This window comes from Toxotes jaculatrix, chromosome 17, assembly GCF_017976425.1.
Source record: "Toxotes jaculatrix isolate fToxJac2 chromosome 17, fToxJac2.pri, whole genome shotgun sequence".
Lineage (NCBI taxonomy): Eukaryota > Metazoa > Chordata > Actinopteri > Toxotidae > Toxotes > Toxotes jaculatrix.
Window position 1 is genome coordinate 5,648,867 of NC_054410.1, and position 20,736 is coordinate 5,669,602.

The 20,736-nt window shown below is 40.3% G+C and overlaps 1 protein-coding gene across 3 annotated transcripts; it reads left to right on the forward strand.

Moving 5' to 3' along the window:
- The first annotated feature begins 299 nt into the window (after positions 1-299).
- Positions 300-19,530, forward strand: rps6ka5 (ribosomal protein S6 kinase, polypeptide 5). Of its 3 annotated transcripts, XM_041060384.1 has the most exons (17): positions 300-569; positions 3,526-3,597; positions 3,738-3,956; positions 4,137-4,252; positions 4,354-4,455; positions 4,846-4,929; positions 5,123-5,226; positions 5,322-5,472; positions 5,664-5,825; positions 7,177-7,302; positions 8,736-8,869; positions 9,668-9,761; positions 10,722-10,892; positions 11,223-11,414; positions 13,450-13,609; positions 14,050-14,213; positions 14,643-19,530. In XM_041060384.1, the coding sequence occupies exons 1-17, from the start codon at positions 500-502 to the stop codon at positions 14,946-14,948; spliced, it is 2,427 nt and encodes an 808-aa protein (XP_040916318.1). In that variant the 5' UTR covers positions 300-499; the 3' UTR covers positions 14,949-19,530. The 3 variants fall into 3 exon arrangements, with proteins under 3 accessions (XP_040916318.1, XP_040916319.1, XP_040916320.1); XM_041060385.1 differs by lacking the exon at positions 4,846-4,929; XM_041060386.1 differs by lacking the exons at positions 300-569; positions 3,526-3,597; positions 3,738-3,956; positions 4,137-4,252 and having other exon boundaries at positions 4,423-4,438.
- Positions 19,531-20,736: the final 1,206 nt, after the last annotated feature.

Below are 20,736 nucleotides of genomic sequence, written 5' to 3' on the forward strand. Positions count from 1 at the left end.
TGTGCTAAAATAAGGCACATCGGTAAAGTTCCTTTCGTTAAAGTCACTTCTCTGTTTTGAATTTAGAAGTATCGTTTTGCGTGCAATTGATTGCGCTTCCATTTTTACAGTTCTAACCTTTGACATGATGTTGTACGAGGCACATGTGAAGGCAGCACCAGTCTTTTGAGGAAGGCGGGACTGTGTGTCGCTAACACAAAAAGATCCAATCAGAGGTCAGATTTTCACATAGCAACACCAATCAGCGAAGAGGGACTGCCTGGTTGCGAAGATAGTGGTAGTGGTGGTGTGCTGGAAGAAGCAAGTGTTTCCTTTGGGCTTGCTGTCTGCTACGTTTGGCAGCAAGATTCTGCTTATATATCTGTCAAGTTTAGCTCATAACTCAAAGGCATTTAATTCTCTTGCTAGATATTTTATTTTCTACATGTTCCTGTTGGAAACTAGCTCGCGAGGTGAACCGAACCTTGTCTGAAAAGCATCTTTGAAGCACGAAATTACGATGCCATCCCCGATGGAGGGATCTTCCAGAGAAGGTGACCTGTTTACTGTGAAACATGAGCTGAAAAATGGTAAGTTAGCTGCGAGCCGGTTAAACTCTTAATGCGGTACATTTTAATTGGCATTTATCTTTTGGAGACACGTGTCAAGGGGAGAAATGTTAGCTGGCTAGCTCTGAGGAGCAAACTGTCACTGTCAATGGGCGCTTGTAGTGAGCGCTAACATTAACGTTACTCAAGTCCAAAAATGGCAGAGGAAGGCTAACGTTAGCCGACTGTCCTCATTACTTGTAACGGTACTGCTAACTCACGCAAACTATTGTTACCTAACCATTTTCCTAACGTTAGCTAACTGCCACTTAATAACCGTGGTCAACCCAGTTAATAACATTAGCTTAAGCCAGTTGTTAACGTGTAACTAGGTGAAATCAGACATAGATTTGACTAAGTTTATGCCATTGTCAACGCCTTAACTTAACGTTAATTACTAAACGAGTTGGTTTTCCTGTTATTGTCTGGATTTGTTAGCGGTCACAGCTATCTTCTTCTTAGCCAATTAAGAGCAGACGCAGCTGCAGTGCTGACAAATCACAAGAGCTAACGTTAGCTTGGTTTCAGTGTGCACAGCAGACAGAGGTCTACCTCAACTGTTGGTTTATGTCAAACGACAGACAGGTAAATGCATCTGTCTCTTGGCTAGCCCTGTTACCTTTACACTGTTCAATCTGTGCCATCCTCAAGGTGAAACTGTGACGGCTGTGCTGAATTTTTTCTGGCTTTTGTTTTTGTTGGAATTAGTTTACAGAATGATGGTACGAGGAAGAGAAGTAGTATTGGCATGACTCCAAAAAGCATCAACAGCAAATACAGTTCCAGTCACTGTTAAAACTACCTATAACTGAGACTTCAGTGGTTGTGCTGAGTAGAGTTGTAGGTCGTCTGATTCAGTGCAGAAGGTTGCTGAATGAAGTTGAACACTGCCTCGGCTGCAACTGGTTTATAAAGACAGTAGCGCTGTTCAGGCTGCAACATGACTATGCTGCACCCCCATTTACTGCCCTGCCCTAAATATGCAGTCTGTCTAGTTGTCACTGGCGCTCGTTTTTTTGTGTGTGTCATATTTCACACAACATTTTAGCCCCTGTATCAACTTAACCCTACTTTGCACCCGTGCTGTAGCATTTGATAAGTTCCTCTTCTCAAGCAAATTGAATCAGCAATATCAGTGCATAAGTGATCAGTGTGCCTTTCAGTCCTAATCTTCCTGCAAGATATCAAAAATGTTTGTTTGCAAAATTGCTAAAATATACTACAGTGCACATAATTGCTATAATTCCCGAACTTAAACAGAGTAAATTAAGGCATAGTTCTTTCAATGCTTTACACAAAAAAGTTAATCCATTCATCCACAGTGGTTTGTTGAAATTTGAAAGTTGTAATTTTTTATGTTGAGGAACATCGATATGTCCCACCTGTAAACTGAAGAGGTTCCTCTTGTCTAGCAGTAAGGCATCATCTGGTTGGACACCTCTGTCAGTCTATTAATAAACACCAAAATCAAACATGGCCTTGGCAGGGTGAGCTTGACAAGGGTGTTATGCAACCTGAACCTCTGACTTTAAATTTGAAGGACAGTGTTGTTGTTTTGAAATGACACAGTTTGCACTCGAATTGCCCAATAGTTGCGTCATTTCTTCTCGCGTGTAACAGGAGAAACATGCAAAGATGAAATCGGCTGCTTTAATTGCTCAGTAGCCCATTTCCAGAGTGTGAGACAGAAGGAATGTTTTCACTACAATGGATGTGCAAGTCTAAGAGCGTGCAATGCTCAGTCAGCTGTACCGGGAGCCCGTGATTTAGAAAGACACGAGAAGTCAGTGACAGTGCATGCTGAATTCACTGAAAATCCTTGATTGAATATAATGACCTTTTGCTGGTTAATGTGGCATGTTTGCTTGCGGTTGCATATGAGATTGCTTAATACCGTTGCATATTAGAAGCTTTTTAGCATGACTTGTTATTTTTAAATCTTTGTTTACATGCAGGAAGTCTAATGATTATGCATGTGTTCTCTGCAGTACTTGCTCTTTTTTCCATTATGCAAATTTACCATTGTAAGATGCCCAGTGCTACCAGTGTTACTGCTATTGACCATTCATTCAGCTACGAATCATGTAACTACCCAGACTTTCTTTAACTGGTCCAGTGTTTTAAATAATTGATCCTCCAGTTTAAAGCTCTGTTCTCCAAGCTTTTTAGCCTTGCAGAGTTTGGTTTTATTCGCTGGAATGTTTCTCAAAGCAAAGAGAGTGAGACTCTCTTTGCATTATAATACAAGAATACGCTATTAGTGGGTAGGCACCATTTAGTAAAGAAAAAGTATAGAGGACTGTACGGTGATGTAATGTACCCCCTGGGGGCCATGCAAGGTCCACTGCTGTTGGAAAAAATGGTTAAAATGATAGGTGATAGGTCTCAAAGTATTTACAACTTGGCTATCTCGACACTTCTGAATAGGGAACAGGAATGGCTTCACTGATTTTGACCACAGGCTGATAATTTTGTTGCAAAATTTTGTTGAAAAGTCAGCTGATTAGAAGCAGGAACAGCTCTGCTGTAGAAGATCAAGATTAAAGGAAGTTTTAAGAGCTACGTTTTTCTAAATGAATCAAACCCTAAATTTTTACTCTACAGTCGGCAACCACAACTTGTACCTTTTCAGATCTTTAATGTCTTGGTTTTATTACATAGTATTTTTCAATTGTTAGCAAATGGCTTGTAGGTCATGCTAATTCTTCAGTGGGTTGTCTAACTGTATTTTTGTGAGATGTGGAGGTGTTTGAGATTTGAAATATACTTTCACACGTAATGTTTCTCAGAGGTAATGACCATTAAGGCCATAAGTGCAGTATTTTTTGTTATTTTTGTTAGAGTATCTGTGTAATTTGTCGTTCAAGCCACCTTTGTATCGTTACATGAACATGAGTAATAAAAGCTAATTTTTTTCTTATTTCTGTTCTGACTTCAGCCAACCTGACGGGCCATGTAGAGAGGGTGGGCATTGAAAACTTTGAGCTATTAAAGGTGCTGGGCACAGGAGGTGAGTAACACTGTTTTCCTCTGTTGAACATCTGATATTGTGTTTTTTGGAAGGACAAGCACATCATACCAGTCACCTCTGTTCAAGCCCTTGCTCTACACTGAACTTTGCCCTCTGTCTTTGTTTATTTGAACCACCAGCATATGGCAAGGTGTTCCTGGTGAGGAAAGTGAGTGGTCATGATGCAGGAAAGCTATATGCCATGAAGGTTTTGAAGAAGGCCACTATTGTACAAAAGGCAAAGACTGCTGAACACACACGGACAGAGCGGCAAGTGCTGGAGCACATCCGACAGTCTCCATTCCTCGTCACACTTCACTATGCCTTCCAGACGGATACCAAGCTGCATCTCATTCTCGGTTAGGACATTTTACACATTTCCACTTCTGTGTTATGTTTACTCACCCAGTGAAAGAAACAGATTTTAAGCAGCTGAATCTTTATAAATAAAAATCTACATGAAGCATTTGCCTGTCCCTGTAGAAGAACAAGATATTATTTTGGATGAAACGTTACATACATGATATCTTTCGTTACAGATTACGTGAATGGTGGAGAGCTCTTCACACATTTGGTGCAAAGGGTGCGGTTTAAGGAGCAGGAAGTAGCCCTGTACAGTGGAGAGATTGTGTTGGCTCTGGAGCATCTACACAAGGTAACCCCTAGATTCCATACAATCAAACTGTCTTGTCTGTTAAGAAGTTATCGCTTTCTCCTTTCACATGTCAAAGCCCCTCTGTCATTTTCTTGGTGCAGCTTGGGATCGTCTACCGGGACCTGAAACTTGAGAATATTCTACTGGATTCAAATGGTCATATAGTTCTCACAGATTTTGGCCTCAGTAAGGAATTTGATCAGGTACAATATGTCTCAATGATATGTGTTAAAACTTCTTAATCGTTAAACTTATCAGTAAGGAGCGCAAAGGAAGTTGGAAGCTAAATTTATAATCAAAACTTACTTATTAGTTTGTTCTCTTAATAGTTTTGAAAAAAAATCCTCTTCAAGGCCTTTAAAAATATTTTCTCTAATAGCATTTTTCCATGTGCAGTGGATTGATTGATTGCTTTTTTAAATAATGTCTGTTTAATTTTATAGAGAATTTTTCATGGGCTTCAGTCTTGGACAGTTCATAGTCCTGGTCACTTGCAGACATTTTACATCATGCAGAGACTAATATCTTGTGTATTTTGTGATATATTTGGCTCCTAAAATGTCCTTTGATGCATTTGTGTTTTGGATGGAAAGATGGAAAGGGCTTTCTCTGTCTGTGGCACCATCGAATACATGGCTCCAGAGATTGTGGAGGGAGGAGAGTCTGGGCATGACAAGGTAATTTGTAGTTTTATTTATTTATTTAATTTTATTTAATTTTATTTATTTATTTATTTATTTTCGTCTGTTCAATCAAATCAAGCAGTCCAGACTTTCCTCTCTGGTCTCCAGAATGTGTGCACTCTCCAGTGAGATTTTTCTTGTAGTCTGGTATGTCTAAGTCACGGGTGGGTGCTCTCGTGCATTTCAGGCGGTGGACTGGTGGAGCCTCGGCGTGTTGATGTACGAGCTTTTGACTGGCGGATCACCCTTCACCGTCGATGGAGACGAGAACTCACACACAGACATTGCCAAGTATGGATTCTCCCTGATCACCAGCCACAGTATTCAGCTAGCTCTCACTTATAATCACTCTGCAACACTGACCATATCTGTCTCACACACCACAGGAGGATTTCAAAGAAGGATCCTCCTTTCCCCAAAGACATGGGACCACTGGCCAAAGACCTCATCCAGCGACTCCTTATCAAAGATCCAAAGAAGAGATTAGGCTCAGGTCCTAATGGAGCTGAGAACGTAAAGAAACATGCTTTTTACCAGGTGGATCTCATTGCCTGTCTTGAATATTTCACAATGTTTAGAAAAACAAAATAGCAGGGTGGGCTTTAACGATACAAAATGGGGGCCGCTTTGTGAGCGCAGCATTTAGGAAAACTGAGTATTTTTGTATAAACCAAGTTAATAAGGATTGGGATGGACAACAATATTTTTCTTTTTTAAACTCACTTTAGAAAATTAACTGGGAGGACTTGGCAGCTAAGAAGGTGCTCGCTCCATTCAAGCCAGTGATTCGGGATGAGCTGGACGTCAGCAACTTTGCAGACGAGTTCACGGAAATGGACCCCACCTACTCCCCTGCAGCTCTGCCTCAGAACTGTGACCGCATCTTCCAGGTGGGAGAGAGGGAAGGGATGTTAGAAAACCAGACTGCTTTTTTGTTGTGACTCATGGTTTTGTTGTTTACAGACAAGAATACTGCTTTGTGCTCCTTGCAGGTCATTGCTCAGGACAGCATTTATATTTGCATCCGCTTTGTGGCGATGTTTGTCTGGGCTTTGGTTGCAGGCTGAGTGAAATGTTGACACGGATGAAAAATCGCATTATACATTATCCACTTTTTGTCTGCGACTATATTTGACATACTCCACAGCAATTGAAGTAATCAAGTGAAGTTTTGAATGTCCTCAAAAGGTTGCTGTAAGTCAACATGAGTCTGTCTGTGTGCATTGGTATTCAAATTGACTAAAGGGTCTTTTATTGAAGTAATTGCTGCCATATGCAGCTCTTATTGAAGTAACAGATGTGAATGACTATTTTTGATGTAGCTTTGAACCATAATATGGCCCACAACTCCGTGCCAGCTGATGGCTGTCTGATGTATTGCATGAAATTTCAACTCTGATTGCCTTCTGGATCCTTGAGCTCGGTAGATCAATAGATCCATTAACGGGCTTCTCTCATGGAATAAAAGGTTACACTTTGAGAGCATCACCACGTCTGTCTCGGTTACGCCTTCGGTCTTTGATTGCCAACTTCATCTTGGCTTTTTTCGCTCTCAGCTGCCATTCACATAGTCTGAAATTTTGTGGTCTTTATAATTTGCAAGCCTAGCAATCTCTGAGATAACGACAGCAATCCCAATTTTAAACCGTGCACTTGCTCCCCCACAGTGCCTCACAAAACAAAATTAAAATTGCATTAAGAGCGCCAAGATGTAATTTCACAGCAGAGCAATCAAATATTCAAGCCCGGCAATTTAGGGCATCTCATTCATTCAACATCCATCCTTCCGTCCATCCATGGCTGTCACTACATACCACACAGCTGTGTGTGTGTCGGTGAAAAAGGGAGAGAGAGAGAGAGATTAATGCCAGTTCAAAGCTCTGGGCTCCTCACAGCTGGAATTATGCAGGCAGCGCTTCACAATGACAGGTCTAACAATAGGAACAGCTGGACAGCTGCTGTCACTCACAAACGAACTGAATTGGGCTCATTGTGGAGCTGACAGGCTGCTTTGACGTGGAAACATTTGAAGAAAAACGCACAACAGTTTCAAGTTTTACAGTAAATATGGGAACGTATAAAACACATTAAGTGTCTATAAATGTCTGTAATGCAAAAATCTTTTTTCTTAGGCTCTAAATTGCATTAAAGGAAGTTTCCTTTTTTGTCCATATAGTCCAACCTTCCCTTTATGTCCTAGTAAAATGTAAACATCAAGAGTTTATGTGTTTCTCTGTGCAGGGCTACTCTTTCATGGCCCCCTCCATCCTGTTCAAGAGGAATGTGGTGATGGATGACCCTGTCCAGCTGTGTGGGGGCTCTGAGAGGCCGGGCTCCGCTGCGGTGGCCCGCAGCGCCATGATGAAGGTAAGATAAATGGACTTGGATCCCCCTGCACAAACACACTTAAGCTAATGGCTGCTGTCACAGACAGATGAGTTTTTTTCCCTTCCTCTCCATTCCACTAGAATTTTTTTTTCTACTGTACTTGTTTTACTGCACTCAGGAGTTTTCAGCCTGTTCATTTATCGAATTTTGTTCCAGAGTGCACATGTGTACTGTATCTGTGCAGCATAATGCTTTTTTTAGAAGGTAGAAGTACATTTTTGGACTCAATATCAAGCTTTCTCATCAACATCCTTTGTACCTGCTGGTGTAGCTGTGTTCTCTTGAATTAAGCGATATGAAATCGAGCTCTTTGACAAACAAATCCTTTTCAGGATTTTGTATTTACATTTGTTAAATGGCTGATAGGGATTGTAAATAATCATCAACATGCCAGTGTAGCTCAAATACATTTTTAGCTATGTGTATTTAATCAGCAAAATGCTAGAATTTAAAAAAAAAAAAAAAGTTTGTATGTAAATTTGGTCATAGCTTCTTAATTCTTTTAGTGCTTACACACTGTAGACAGGGGCAGTTTCAGCTGGGCATTCAGGCAACAAACGGTGCTCAGAATTCCAATAAAGCTTCAACTCACTGTGCTTCATTGGTTCTTATGCCATTTCTTGTCACAAACAGGAAGCTAGTTAATCTTTCTTGTCTTGTTCTGTGGTAAATTTCAAGATCTTAATTAAAATCTGGAAAATCTAGATGGGTTGCTATATACATTTACCACTTCCATGTCTCTCTTTCTGAATGCATATTCATTTTGATAACATTGCACAGCCAGAGAAGTTTACTGGGATCCTCATGAAATGGTTTTCTTGGAGTGCTGCTGTGATATACTTAAAAAAGCAAAAACTTTTATGGTTATAGAACAGCTAAATGTTTACCATTTTATACGGGTGTCGAATCAGGAATATTTAATGTATAAGTAGAAACGCAATAGTTAGGAGACTTTGACATTTTTGAATTTTGAAGAAAAAAAAATAGGAGTGTTTAATACAAATGCTGAATATATGCCTTTAGATTATACTTGAGACATCTGAGAAAGTGTTAAAGACTTAAATTGTGTCTTTATGTTGAAAAAGGAACATAGTACTTGAGAAACTTTTCTGCCTTAACCATAAGCTGTTTCCAGCAAGCCAAGTACCATTGGCCTACATTAAAGTATTCAAATAAATATTGGATTAGTTTAATCTGTACATATATGTGATTATCGGGAATACAGAACTGTATCAAATCTGTTCTTGTTTGCTGTAATCAATATATTTCACACCAGAGAAAACATTCCACTGGAAAGACATAATAACATTAAGGCCAGTTGGAATAATTAAACACTTTGGCGTTGGTTAACATTTATATTTGATATATTTATTTGTTATGTTATATATATTTGTAACTGTTACCCTTTACAGGACTCACCCTTCTATATGAGTTATGAGATGGACTTGAAGGACAGTGCTTTGGGAGAAGGTAGCTTCTCCATCTGCAGACGGTGCACACACAAGAAGACAGGACAGAAGTATGCCGTCAAAATTGTCAGCAAGAGGTACAAGCTCACAGCCTGCTCACTCAGATGTGTTTGTCATCATAGGTCCTTTTAGGTCTGTGTGGTGTTTATAGTTTCACTGGATACATCAGACAGCCACCCTCCTTGTTGCCATTACAGAAATTGGAGTGTTGTCAAGCAACTGTAAACACAATTTTACAAAAGAAATACGATTTTAGAAATAATAATGTCATAATCTAACTTGATAACAGAATTTCTCAGATTTTATTTGCCTTGTTTGTTTAAGGTTGCCAGATGTTGGTTAAATAAATGCAAATATACCTGTGCTCACAACCCAGGTTGTTTTTTTGCCAGCTGCTACAAAATAAGCTTTGATCATGTGTGTTGACTGCAGTCCTACTCTGCACTCCTACACTTCTCCACTGACTGCATGGCACCAAATATTATGGCTTTGACAAGAGTGAACCTCTCTGGGCCCCTCCTGACACAAACACATGTTCTTCAAATCTGGATAGGGATGTTCGGAAAGTGAATCTCACTTTACTCACACCACCAGTATGTTTTCTGTTCGTCCACGGCACTGTCAAATCAGTGGGGTTGCAGAAGAAAATTCATTATCAAAAAATTATATTGTAGAAATATCATACTGAAAATAAAAAGTTAATAAAACATCTGGCACGTTAAACTGACTGTTCATTTGCTATATAATGCCCGAGACAGTTAGGACCAAAAATAGCGACTGAAACCGTGTTAAGGTCAGTTTCTCTCTCTGTGGTGCTTGTGTGTATTTATGTATATATATATATATATATATGTATCTGCTTGTGTTTGCTGTAGGATGGAAGCACAGACTCAGCGGGAAATTGCAGCCCTGAAGCTTTGTGATGGCCACCCTAACATTGTCAAGTTACATGAAATTTACCACGACCAGGTAAGGTTCAGTGCAGCGGCTGCATTTGCCACCATAAATTCTGTTTTGCATGGCTCTCTGTGGAGCCTGCAGGGACTGCAGCCTTATTAAGTCCTGGAACTGGAACAAGGCAGATTAATGGGGATGCTGGAAGCCCTCGAGGTCTTTTTCTGTCTCTTCACGTATTGTCCCATAAACATCTCTACGTGTGCTTGATATTTCCCACCAAATGTATTTTTAAACTGCAGCTGTACAAACACCCATTTTGTGTTACTGAATAAAAACAACCTAGATTCGCTTGTGTCGCTAAACGAGCTGCACACTCAGCCCAAACTAAGTGCGCATATGTTCCAAATGTAGCTTGCCTCCGTTATTGGGAAGGTGTGTCCGTGTGTCTGACTGTGCACAGGTTCATTAGCCCCGGCCCTTCAAGCCCAGGAGCACCACTTTAGTCCTGATGAGCTCAGTGGGGTTATTACTGTATCTCAGAGGCCTGTGACCCAGATCAAAGCAGTGCTGCCTTGCCTCGCCTCAGCCGCGTCCTGCCTTTGTTCCCCACACCCAGCACTAATGAGAAACTCTACCCCGCTGCCCAGACACATTATTCCCTTCCCACTTTGTTTGGCTCCTTTCACTTTTACTCAGCACCATTACGGTTTGATCTCGCCGTCATGGGATTGGGGATAGGCTGTTTTTGCTGTATTTATTATGCAATAAAAAATTCCTACCCACCCATTCACATGTTAACATTCAGCTGTTTTTAACTTTCCAGTTCAGGCTGTGAAAGCAATATTGAGATTACACTGGTTAACGCAAATTTGTCAATATTTGTGTAATTGCAAATCTTATAGGAATGTTTGCACCCACTGTACTATTTCAGAACAAGTGAAAGAATAAAGGTTGTGGGTGGGTGTAACAGAGGCTGATGAGTAATGTAAATGTATTCTGTGTGTGTGTGTGTATGTGGTGTGTTTGCTGTAGCTCCACACATATCTGGTTCTGGAGCTGCTCGGCGGAGGTGAGCTGTTGGAGAGGATCCGCAGAAAGCAACATTTCAGCGAAACAGAGGCCAGCCGCATCATGCGCAAACTGGTGTCCGCCGTCAGTCACATGCATGACGTAGGAGTGGTGCACAGGGACCTTAAACCGGAGGTATTAGACATATACTCAGGGAGCAGCAGGGCTGCTAGTAGAAATTCTTTTCTGCCTGAACACATTGTGTCTTTGTGATGAGGACAGACAGTGGATCATAAGCTTTTGAAAGAGAATTACGGTCTTTTTCTGAACTTTGTATGATCTGTTCAGTTGTCATTCTGACTCTGCAATCTTCTGCAAAACAAGAGTAAAATTGTTTCACCCTAACATGGGTCAAAACTACCTGGTCAGACGAGTCTTGATGTCCAATTTAGTAAGCTCTTGAGTGGACCAGTTTTGCTAGGCAGAAAGAAATGATTGCTGTCCGTGTCTCAAATTGCTTCATAGAACCTGCTCTTCACAGACGAGAGTGAGAACTCCGAGATAAAAATCATAGACTTTGGCTTTGCTCGCCTCAAACCACCAGACAATCAGCTCCTGAAGACTCCCTGCTTCACCCTGCAGTACGCTGCACCAGAGATACTCAAATATGACGGCTACGATGAATCCTGTGACCTGTGGAGTCTGGGGGTCATTCTGGTGAGTGGCTGTGGAATGACAGAGCCATGCTCAGGTTAGAACTCAATACTGGTAGCTGGACCATGAACATTCATTAATCATCTCAGTATTAATCTGAGGGGAAAAAAACATCAACACTTCTGGTTGTAAAAATGACAGACATTTTATCTTACACCTTTTTAAAAAATTAAATGTATTGAGAGGAAAGAAAACTTATTGTACAATGTCTTGTACATGTTGCCTGGAAATGAGGGATTGAAGCTGGTGCTGAAATTATTCATTAGTCAGCGATCTGTTTTAAAGATGCACTGAAATCTGCCAACATTTATGCGAAGAGAATAGGATTCGCCATTTAAATCCCAGATTTTGTCTGTAAATTCCAGCGTTGGTAGTCTTGGCAGGATTAGTCTGTCTGGAAAAGAAAATGCAGAATTTTACATAGCAGTCTTGGCAAACAGTCCAATCAATTTTAACCCTTGAACCCAGTAAACAATGTTTACAGCACAGTATTTAATATTTGATATCATCAGGATAGAAGTTATAGGACACTAAGAAAGGATCACGCTTCACATCAAAATTAAATTTTCACTTTGATGATAGTGATGCATCTTACAGGCTCTAATAAGGACTAAATAACAGATCATTGATTAGCCCTATTCAGGGACAATCTTAACATGTATAGGCCCGCTTTAGACTATCACTTTCCACAATGCCCCAGGAAAATGACCTGATTATATAAATTTATAATTTATAAAAATCTTTTCAAAATCCACAGCTCCAAGCTCCACTTTAAAGTTGTTTTTCATAATACATTTAACTGAAGCATCTCTAAAACCAAATTAATGTTTAATCATGAGCTCCATACACTGTTGATTTGTTGATGTTATCCAGTTTATGGATTAAAACATTTTGCTGCAGGCCATTCTGTTTAAGCAATCAGCTGATATTTTAACTGCCTTTGGTTGTAGTTTAGGCTTTGTGTGTGTGTGTGTGTGTGTGTGTGTGTGTGTGTGTGTGTGTGTGTGTGTGTGTGTGTGTGTGTGTGTGTGTGTGTGTGTGTGTGTGTGTGTGTGTGTGTGTGTGTGTATGTGTTTGTGTGTATGCGTGCAGACATGTGTGCTTGCATGTGTGTGCATGTTCTGGTTAATCTGTTTTGCATGATATTCATCTCCCTCTCTTGTTCAGCACTACAACCTTCAGGATCCTGTGGTGAGCTGACACAGTTTTAATGTTCACCACAGAATGACGAGCCACCAGCCCAGCTCTCAGAGATGGTTAAGGCTGCGCTCGTACGAAACGTTGCTTCCCGGCAGCGGAAATGTCATCCTAATTCAAGCTTTTTCTGTGTGGAGGAGGAAAATTAAAAGGAGAGGTAGAAAGGAGGAGGAGAGGGTACACAGAGGGGTGGAGAGTTGAGAGAGATTTCTGTAGTTGGCCAGTCATCCGTACTGAGCCTGGTCTCTGTAGTGCTACTTTGCACCGTCGCCCCCTGGGGGGATATGGGAGTAGTGTGCCTCATAGAGCTTTGATGAAATGGCTACTGACAAGCTGTGTGCACAATGCCCTGGAAGCAAAGCGTGCCGAGACAGAGAGGGAGGGAGAGCGAGAGATCAGAGCACGACATATCCTCTACTGCCAAAAGCGCTGTTCCCAACTACTGTCATTTTAATGAGAATTGCGAGGGCAGATCTAAGCAGGCCAAGGTGAGAGTATCCTGTTCATTCAGCTGAGCACAGACCGCTCTTTGGTTTAGTGCTGGTTCAACCACGGTCAACAACATGCAGCATGACAATGGAAAAATGTGGGCAGTCGTGATCGGTCAAGAGCTCTTTTAAAGCATGTTGTTATTTTAACAGTAGATGTGTTTTAACACTAATGCCTACTTGCTTTCCCAGTTCATTGTGGGCAACAAGATATAAACATAAGCAAACGTGGAACATTTTCTGTGCCACGCACAGACAGTTTAACTTGGATTTACACTGTAGATATTTATGCTTGGAAACTATGTGCTCGTGTTGTTCTGATGGCAGATTGTGTGGTTTTGCTCTGTTTGCAGTACACCATGCTGTCTGGCCAGGTGCCTTTTCAGTGTCAGGGGAAGAGCCTGACCCACACCAGTGCTGAGGAAATTATGAAGAAAATCAAACAGGGGGACTTCTCTTTTGAAGGAGAGGCCTGGAGAAATGTGTCCCAGCAGGCCAAAGACCTGATACAAGGTGAGGATGGATCTAGTGACTCACTGTCAAATCCAGTGGGTTAAACAACAGAGTTTAGTTTTTCACAAGATCAGAGATCAGGTGTTATTTCATGTCAAGATTGCCATATATCATAAAAATGACACCTGTACCCCCTTTATGAACATCAGCATTTTAATGATTCTTAGCTGATAATCAAAGGCCTCTTTACTCAATATAATTTATGTGAACAAAATTTAGAAATAGGGGTTTGGGACTGACAGGATGTGAAATTGTGTTTTGACCTTTGTTAGTGGACTTAACCATTTATTTACATTTGGATCACTGATTGAATCTTTGACTCAAACAGTAGTTCACAGAGGTTGAACTGCTGGAAGAGAAAAGCACTTCCTCTCTGGGGCTCACCTTTTCACTGCATATTAGCAGCACTAAAGGTAATCATCTGTGTCTTTTTCCTCAAGAGTTGCTGACGGTGGACCCAAACAAGAGGATTAAAATGTGTGGTCTGCGTTACAATGCCTGGCTCCAGGACGACAGCCAGCTCTCCTCCAACCCGCTCATGACCCCGGACATTCTGGGCTCCTCCACTGTCTCCGTCCACACTTATGTCAAAGCTACCTTTAATGTAAGAAATGTCATTGTTCGATGTAGGTGTGGATTTGATGCTTGAGAATAACTCTACACTATAAACAGCTATTTGAAGACATTAGCTACGGCTTTAGGAAATACGAAGAGGTATTTTTCACTAATTTCTGTCATTTGTGGATGCAACAGTTAATCAAATAATCAAGAAAATAATTTGCAGATTAATTCTTGATTAATTGGGAGCCATCACATAACTGATACACATTAAATACAGTTCCTTTCCCAGTGTCATTACAACATTTTTTTCCTCCACCAGGAGGACAGTCATTCAGTTACAGCAGGCCACAGCAGTGGCACTAAAAATGCCACAGCAGTCTGTGATCTGCTACAATCGGCCCAGTGCATCCCTTAGAAAAACGAATTATTCAAAGAAATCTTAATAACTGGCTCACCCTTGTTTTTGTCCCAGGCATTTAACAAATGTAAGCGTGAAGGTTTCCGCCTGCAGACTGTGGACAAGGCGCCGCTAGCCAAGAGGAGGAAGATGAAAAAGACAAGTACCAGCACAGAGACCCGCAGCAGTTCCAGTGAGAGCACCCATTCCTCGTCCTCCTCCTCCCAGTCTCAGGAGAAGACTTTCCCAGAGGGCGACGCCAACCCGCAGCCCTCCAACAGCACTCCTCTTACCACCCCTGTTAACACACCCGTGGCCCTGGGAACGGACTCTGAGCACCAAGCAGCGCCTCCAGCCTTTCACTTCTCAGAAGGACAGTGAGCCAGCCAGAGGAAAAGGGAGATTTAGACAGTTTCATGGACAGCAGGAAGGTTCAGACCAGTGTAGAGACAGCTCTCTTCTCTTTCTCTCTGTCCCTGGCAGCTCTCTGCCTCTTGCTCAATTGCATGGACGTCCGCATGTCTCCGAAACCAAGCATGCAGCAGGAGCGGCAACTGTCACCTCAGTATCAATCAATCAGTCATTACTAGCAATAGCCTATCTCTCTCTTTCTCTTTCATTTTCACACACAGACTGTATCAATCAGGGACTGGACCAGGAAGAAGTTGTCACCGGTGTCCAAAATGAAAAGGGCTGCCCTACTGCCGCAGGTCCAGACAGACAATGGAGAGACACCTTTAGTCTCATCATAAAATCCCAGCTGTGTCTGCTCCATTTACCTGTCTTTGTCGATGCCTCCAGAGGTTTTAAAGGGAAAGTCGTAGTGTTTACACCACGGATGCTTTATACTTTTTTTGTCAAGGGGAGAGAAGAAATGCAGTGTGCTGCAGCCTAACGTAACGTGGGTCCACTTCTCTTTTCCGAGAAGTCTCTGCAAGATGGAGCAGGGTATTTATATGTGAATTTTACAGACTGAAATTTATTTATGATAAGCTATATTGTTAACTTATTTATGGTTCAGACTGATCTGAAAAGAAATAACAGAGACAGTGAGTCTTTAAAAAAAATATTTTATGTATTTGTGTATGTTGTTCCCTATCAGCTCCATGTAGTCAGATGGGTTGGTCATATCTCTTTGTAAACTTCAGACTTCAATGCTTCTAGTTTTTGAGACACAGTCATGTAGACATTGTAAGAATATTATAGGCAAGAAGAGATTAACAGCATTAGCCACTGGTTAATGGTTGTAAACCAATTTGTTGAATTTATGTAACAGACTTTTAAATTTATTTATAGAGCCTAGTGAATTTTGGGGTTCAGCTGTAGCTGTGTCTAGTGGTCAAAAAGCCAGTTTCCTTACGTATAAGGATTGAAGAAGCAAAAGTGTAAACATCTTTCTTTGTAGAAACAACCAAATGTGGATGTACTATGTTCAGCCAAATCTGTGGTTTTATTGTTGTATGGGGAATACTGCTGCCTGAGGGGATGTGACCCTACAAGAAGAATTATTTTTGCCTCATATGTGGGAGTATGACTACTTCAAGACTCAGCACTGCTGCTGTTCCACATGGTCTGATCCTCAAGTCAGTATTTAGCCCAGCACTGGATTTGCCTTGTGTGGTGTAAAACTTAATTGTCTCATTATCGCTATGACCAATTGGATTGAGCAGAATGTCCCAAATGGAAAATTTAGATCAGCTTAATGCGGTGAGGTGAATGCGTCAGGAAGTGTGAGGTTGAGTTTTCTGAGATCCAAGATGCCAAAGGGCAGCTTCAAGTGGCTTCTTTTTTTTTTTTTTTTTCAGAAAAAGCAAGATAAAATAATTCAGAAAAGGAAAGGTTTATGTGCCAAAAAAAATTAATTGTATCAGGTCGGGGTCACGTTTGAGCCACTGAGTTTAAGGGTGGTGATACATTAGGATATTTTTAAGGCAGTGTCGTGCAAAAAGTTGCCCTTTGTGGCACTGCCTTAAGTCTTAAAACTACATCAAAACTTCTACTCTTCAAGTTTCTTAGGACAGACCTATAAGAAACACTGCTTTTACTTTCAACACCATCCCTTGCTCTATTTACCGTTGTCGTACTGCATGACTGAAGTGGTGATCTTTGCACTGTGTGACATCTCTCACTTTGAGGCAGATATCTGGTTAGTATTATGTCCCCAGTGCATGATGTGAATGGAAACATCGGCCTGTTCTTTTTTTTTTTTTTTTTTTTTTTTTTTAAAGGAGATTCTTACTTGATTTATTGTGAGTTTGTTTACTTGCATATTTGAATATCCCCGATTTGATTCGGGATTTAACGTTTAACGTTTGAAGTGTGATGGATGTAAACACCAAAACCCCTTTTACAATAGCCTGAATATTGTAATGTCCCAACCGGCGTTAGCCAAATAGTTAGGTGATTAAAATGCCATGCTCTGTTGATTTTTTTTTTTTTTTTTTTTTTTTTTTTGCAAGTATGTGTTAGTCTGTATCCATGGTAATAGTTCTGTACTGTGTTCTGTTGTACAGGGGTGTTTGTGATCAGTTCGTGAAGCTGCCTAGAAACAGTTTATCCTGCTCAGTTAGGATACACATTCTTAGTTGGACTACTGTGTGCATTTAAACACACTCCCTCATCTTCTTCCATTTTAATGCACTCTGAATCTGAACCAAAGCATTAACTTCAAGGTAGCTGCTCTAAGCTGCATGAGATATTTCCTTTCATGCAAATATGCAATGAAATGCTTCATATATCACAGTTTCTGTTTGTTTTGTCCATCTGGTGAAATAATTTAGTATTTTCTAGCACAGATTCTTTTGTAACAGTCTGTTTCTTTGGAGATTCTTTACGGGATCTGTAATATCCATATCCAGCACATTATCATGCTTAAAACTATGCATCTATTTTCGCTGTCGTGTTGCTTTTGCCATTTCAAGAAGACCTCACCAAATGGCTTCAAATGTAGTGCTTTAAAAGGCGTAACACGATGTACATATACTGTACTTTTACTCCAGCAGCATCAGCCACAATAGAAGTAGTAAAGTAGGATCCATTGCCCGGATGAAAAGCTGGAATTCTTGGATCTAAACACTACAAAGCTCTTGTCTAACGTAGTTCGCATGAGTTCCCCCGTTGCTGCCTCATTAAGCCTCTTTTCTTTGTTTGGGTGTATTAATAGCTCAAGTGGAGGAAGAGGAAGAGTGTCCTATATTGAGCTCCCCTCTGGGAGCCAGGCTCTATTAGCTGATGTGCTGCAGTGCTGTTTGTTCCAAAGAAAATACCGTACTCCACTCACTGCCTCTGTGGGACCCAGCTCACTTTCTTTGTAGGGAAAATACCAGTGTATCACAGGAAAGGGTTGGTTTAGTACCAGCATCTCTTGGGGCTGATTTTCTAACTAGGTCCCCCCCACCCCTCCTTTGATGAACAATCAGTGTGCAGTTTGCCATTCTTGAGCAAAGAGGGAGGGAGATCTGAGGTCCTGTTGTCTTTGGTACATTCTTGTGTCCTGGAATTTGAATGAAAGTTCTTTGAGTGCATACAGTGCTTCCTCGATTTTTTAAGGTTGAAAGCACCCCACTTGATGAGCTAAACCTTTATACCTTCTTGCAACCTTGATTAGAGAGCTGATAGATCGAACTGTTTTGTGTAAACCAGCGACTCTTGTTGTACATTTTAGAGTAAAGGGATCAGGCTCGGGATGCTCCTGTGTGCTGTTGTACCTCTGTGAGTGGTTTCATGTACGTGCTTAAGAGACAGATGTGCTTGCCAGAGCTGAAAGTGACATTTTGCATGGAAAACAACACCACTTAGTTAGGTGCATGCGGTTGTCTTTGAAAGTGATTTTGAACAGATGTGGCTGGTGTGGTTCTTTTTGGTCAGGTCTTAGTAGGGAGATCCCATGGAGCTGTCCACGGTGCTGAAATGGCCAAACCTCTGGTTGTTAACAGTTACAACAATATGACCCTTTAAAGCAGTGATTCCCAACCAGGAGGGAACTCAGGGGGAACTTAGAAGAATTGTGAAGTAAATCAGCTAATTTGGGAAAAAAAGTAGAACGCTTAAGGAGGAAAATAAATCCACAGATAGTATTACATGCCTGTATGTAGGATAATTGTCACATTTTCCAATAAACCACCGGTTGTGAAAATCTGGCTGCGTAGTCAGTTGTTACATTTTCTAGATAAACGGTTGAAATGACCAGCTTCTACCACTCCAATTGGTAGCGAATGTATGAATGTAAATTTGACCAGATAAGTATAAGAATATACAGTTTTATATAGTTAATAATTTAAAGTAACATCCAGTTTAATAAATAAAGTGTGTGTACTTCGACAAAAAAACTAAACAAAACACTGCTCTAAAAGGTCTGTTCCCTAAAAATTACAAAATCAACCAAACAAACAAAAAGAAAGAGAAAATATGGGTTTTTGGGGATAATTCAAACGGACTGAGCATTTAATTTTTCTGTATGGGGAAATTCTTTTTTCCCCCTCTTTCCAGAGAGGCCAAAGCACATGGTCAGCTACAGAACTGTCGACTTGCTCGAAGACTCTCTAGCAAGTTGGGTGCTTGTTGACATGTTTACAGCTTTATTTAGCCAGTATTGATCTATGTAATGTTGGTGACAGACATTAATGCTACATGAAAAAGTTAAAAGTTTTTATGGTTATATTTTTTTGGGAAGGAAACTTTGATGCTTTTGTGTACACATCCTGCCAGTTTAGGCATCATCATCATCATCATCCTTGTCGTCGTCATCACTGCTATCATGTTCATGCATGTGCTACTGCTTGATTCCTGTCAACCTTTTAATCTTGTTTGATTCATATCATTACTGAAGCGTGTCAAAAGTACTGTAGCAGTGAATCCCTTTGAGATTGGTCAACGTTAAACTGTTTCAAAACACGCAATCAAGCTTTAAGGGCAAAAATTTGCACTTGTATGTTATTTTTATCATGCAATTTATTTTTCTTTTTTGTAAAAGGAAAAAATGGCCTCTTTGTTTTTGTGCAGGTTCAGATGTGTGTTTCTATTGACGGCTGTTGTCCCATATTTCCAATACGATACTCTAATACAAACCTCAACACCGGATAGTACTTCTACTTATTGCAAGGGTACACCATGTGCATACCTGCTTTTTTAGGGCACTGTGAACATCATCATTCAGGTCTTGAGGCACACCATTGATAATATGAGGAAAAACCTTGATTTTGCTTCAATAAATGCTTTACTTGCTGGCTGAAAACATCTGTATATTTAATAACCTGAAACAAGTCATGAAGAGTCTTTTAATAGATCCTTGGCTTCAGTGTATATTCAAGTGTATTTACATCATTACTGAAGATATTTTGTGATACCAGGATTTGTGTGTATGAGTTGTCGGAAGGACAATAAATGTACGATTTCCTGTTCATTTATTGATCTTGACTAATAAATTAGGTACAAACCTTTTCATGCTTAAAATGGTACTGTAATTTGTGTTAGAAGGCATGGAAACTTTATTTCAGCAGTTAGCCTCTAGATGGCAGTGTTTAACAAAGTACCACTAGGAGAACAGGTTACTGCACTGCCTTAACTCCACTCAGAATTCATGGTTTACCTGTGGTTGAGTCAAATAGAAAATTATGTTGAATATGTTTGAAACCTAAAAGATAATTTTTCATGTTGTCTAGCAGGACTAGAGATTTATGTCTATGTACCAGGATGATCAATTCCATTATTATAACCAAATTAAGATTGTTAGTGTCTTAAAACATAAACTGTAAATACTGTAAATACTGTAAATGTCCAGTTATGTATTAATTTTATGCTCTGATTAAAATAGTCACATGCAGTGGACCTGGCAAAAGGTTTCCTGTCTCTTTAATTTGGAGAAAAATCTATTTTTAAGATTGTATAACAAATATACTATGGTGAGATTTAGGAATTGTCTAGGTTGGGAATAGTTGAATGAACTCTTGTAAAATGGCCAGTAAGGAATTTATTAATTACTTGTAGAGTAATGATGAATGAACATTGTTTGTGTTTGCAGATTTTGCCTGTTTATTGTCATGCCCATCCAGAAATCTTTATTCTAGAAGTTAAGGGCTTTAGGGTCTTTTCAGAAAATACTGACCTGTTTGTCACATGTTGCCCAAAAAAATAATTAAAAAAAAATAATTAAAAAAAATTCCTACCAGCC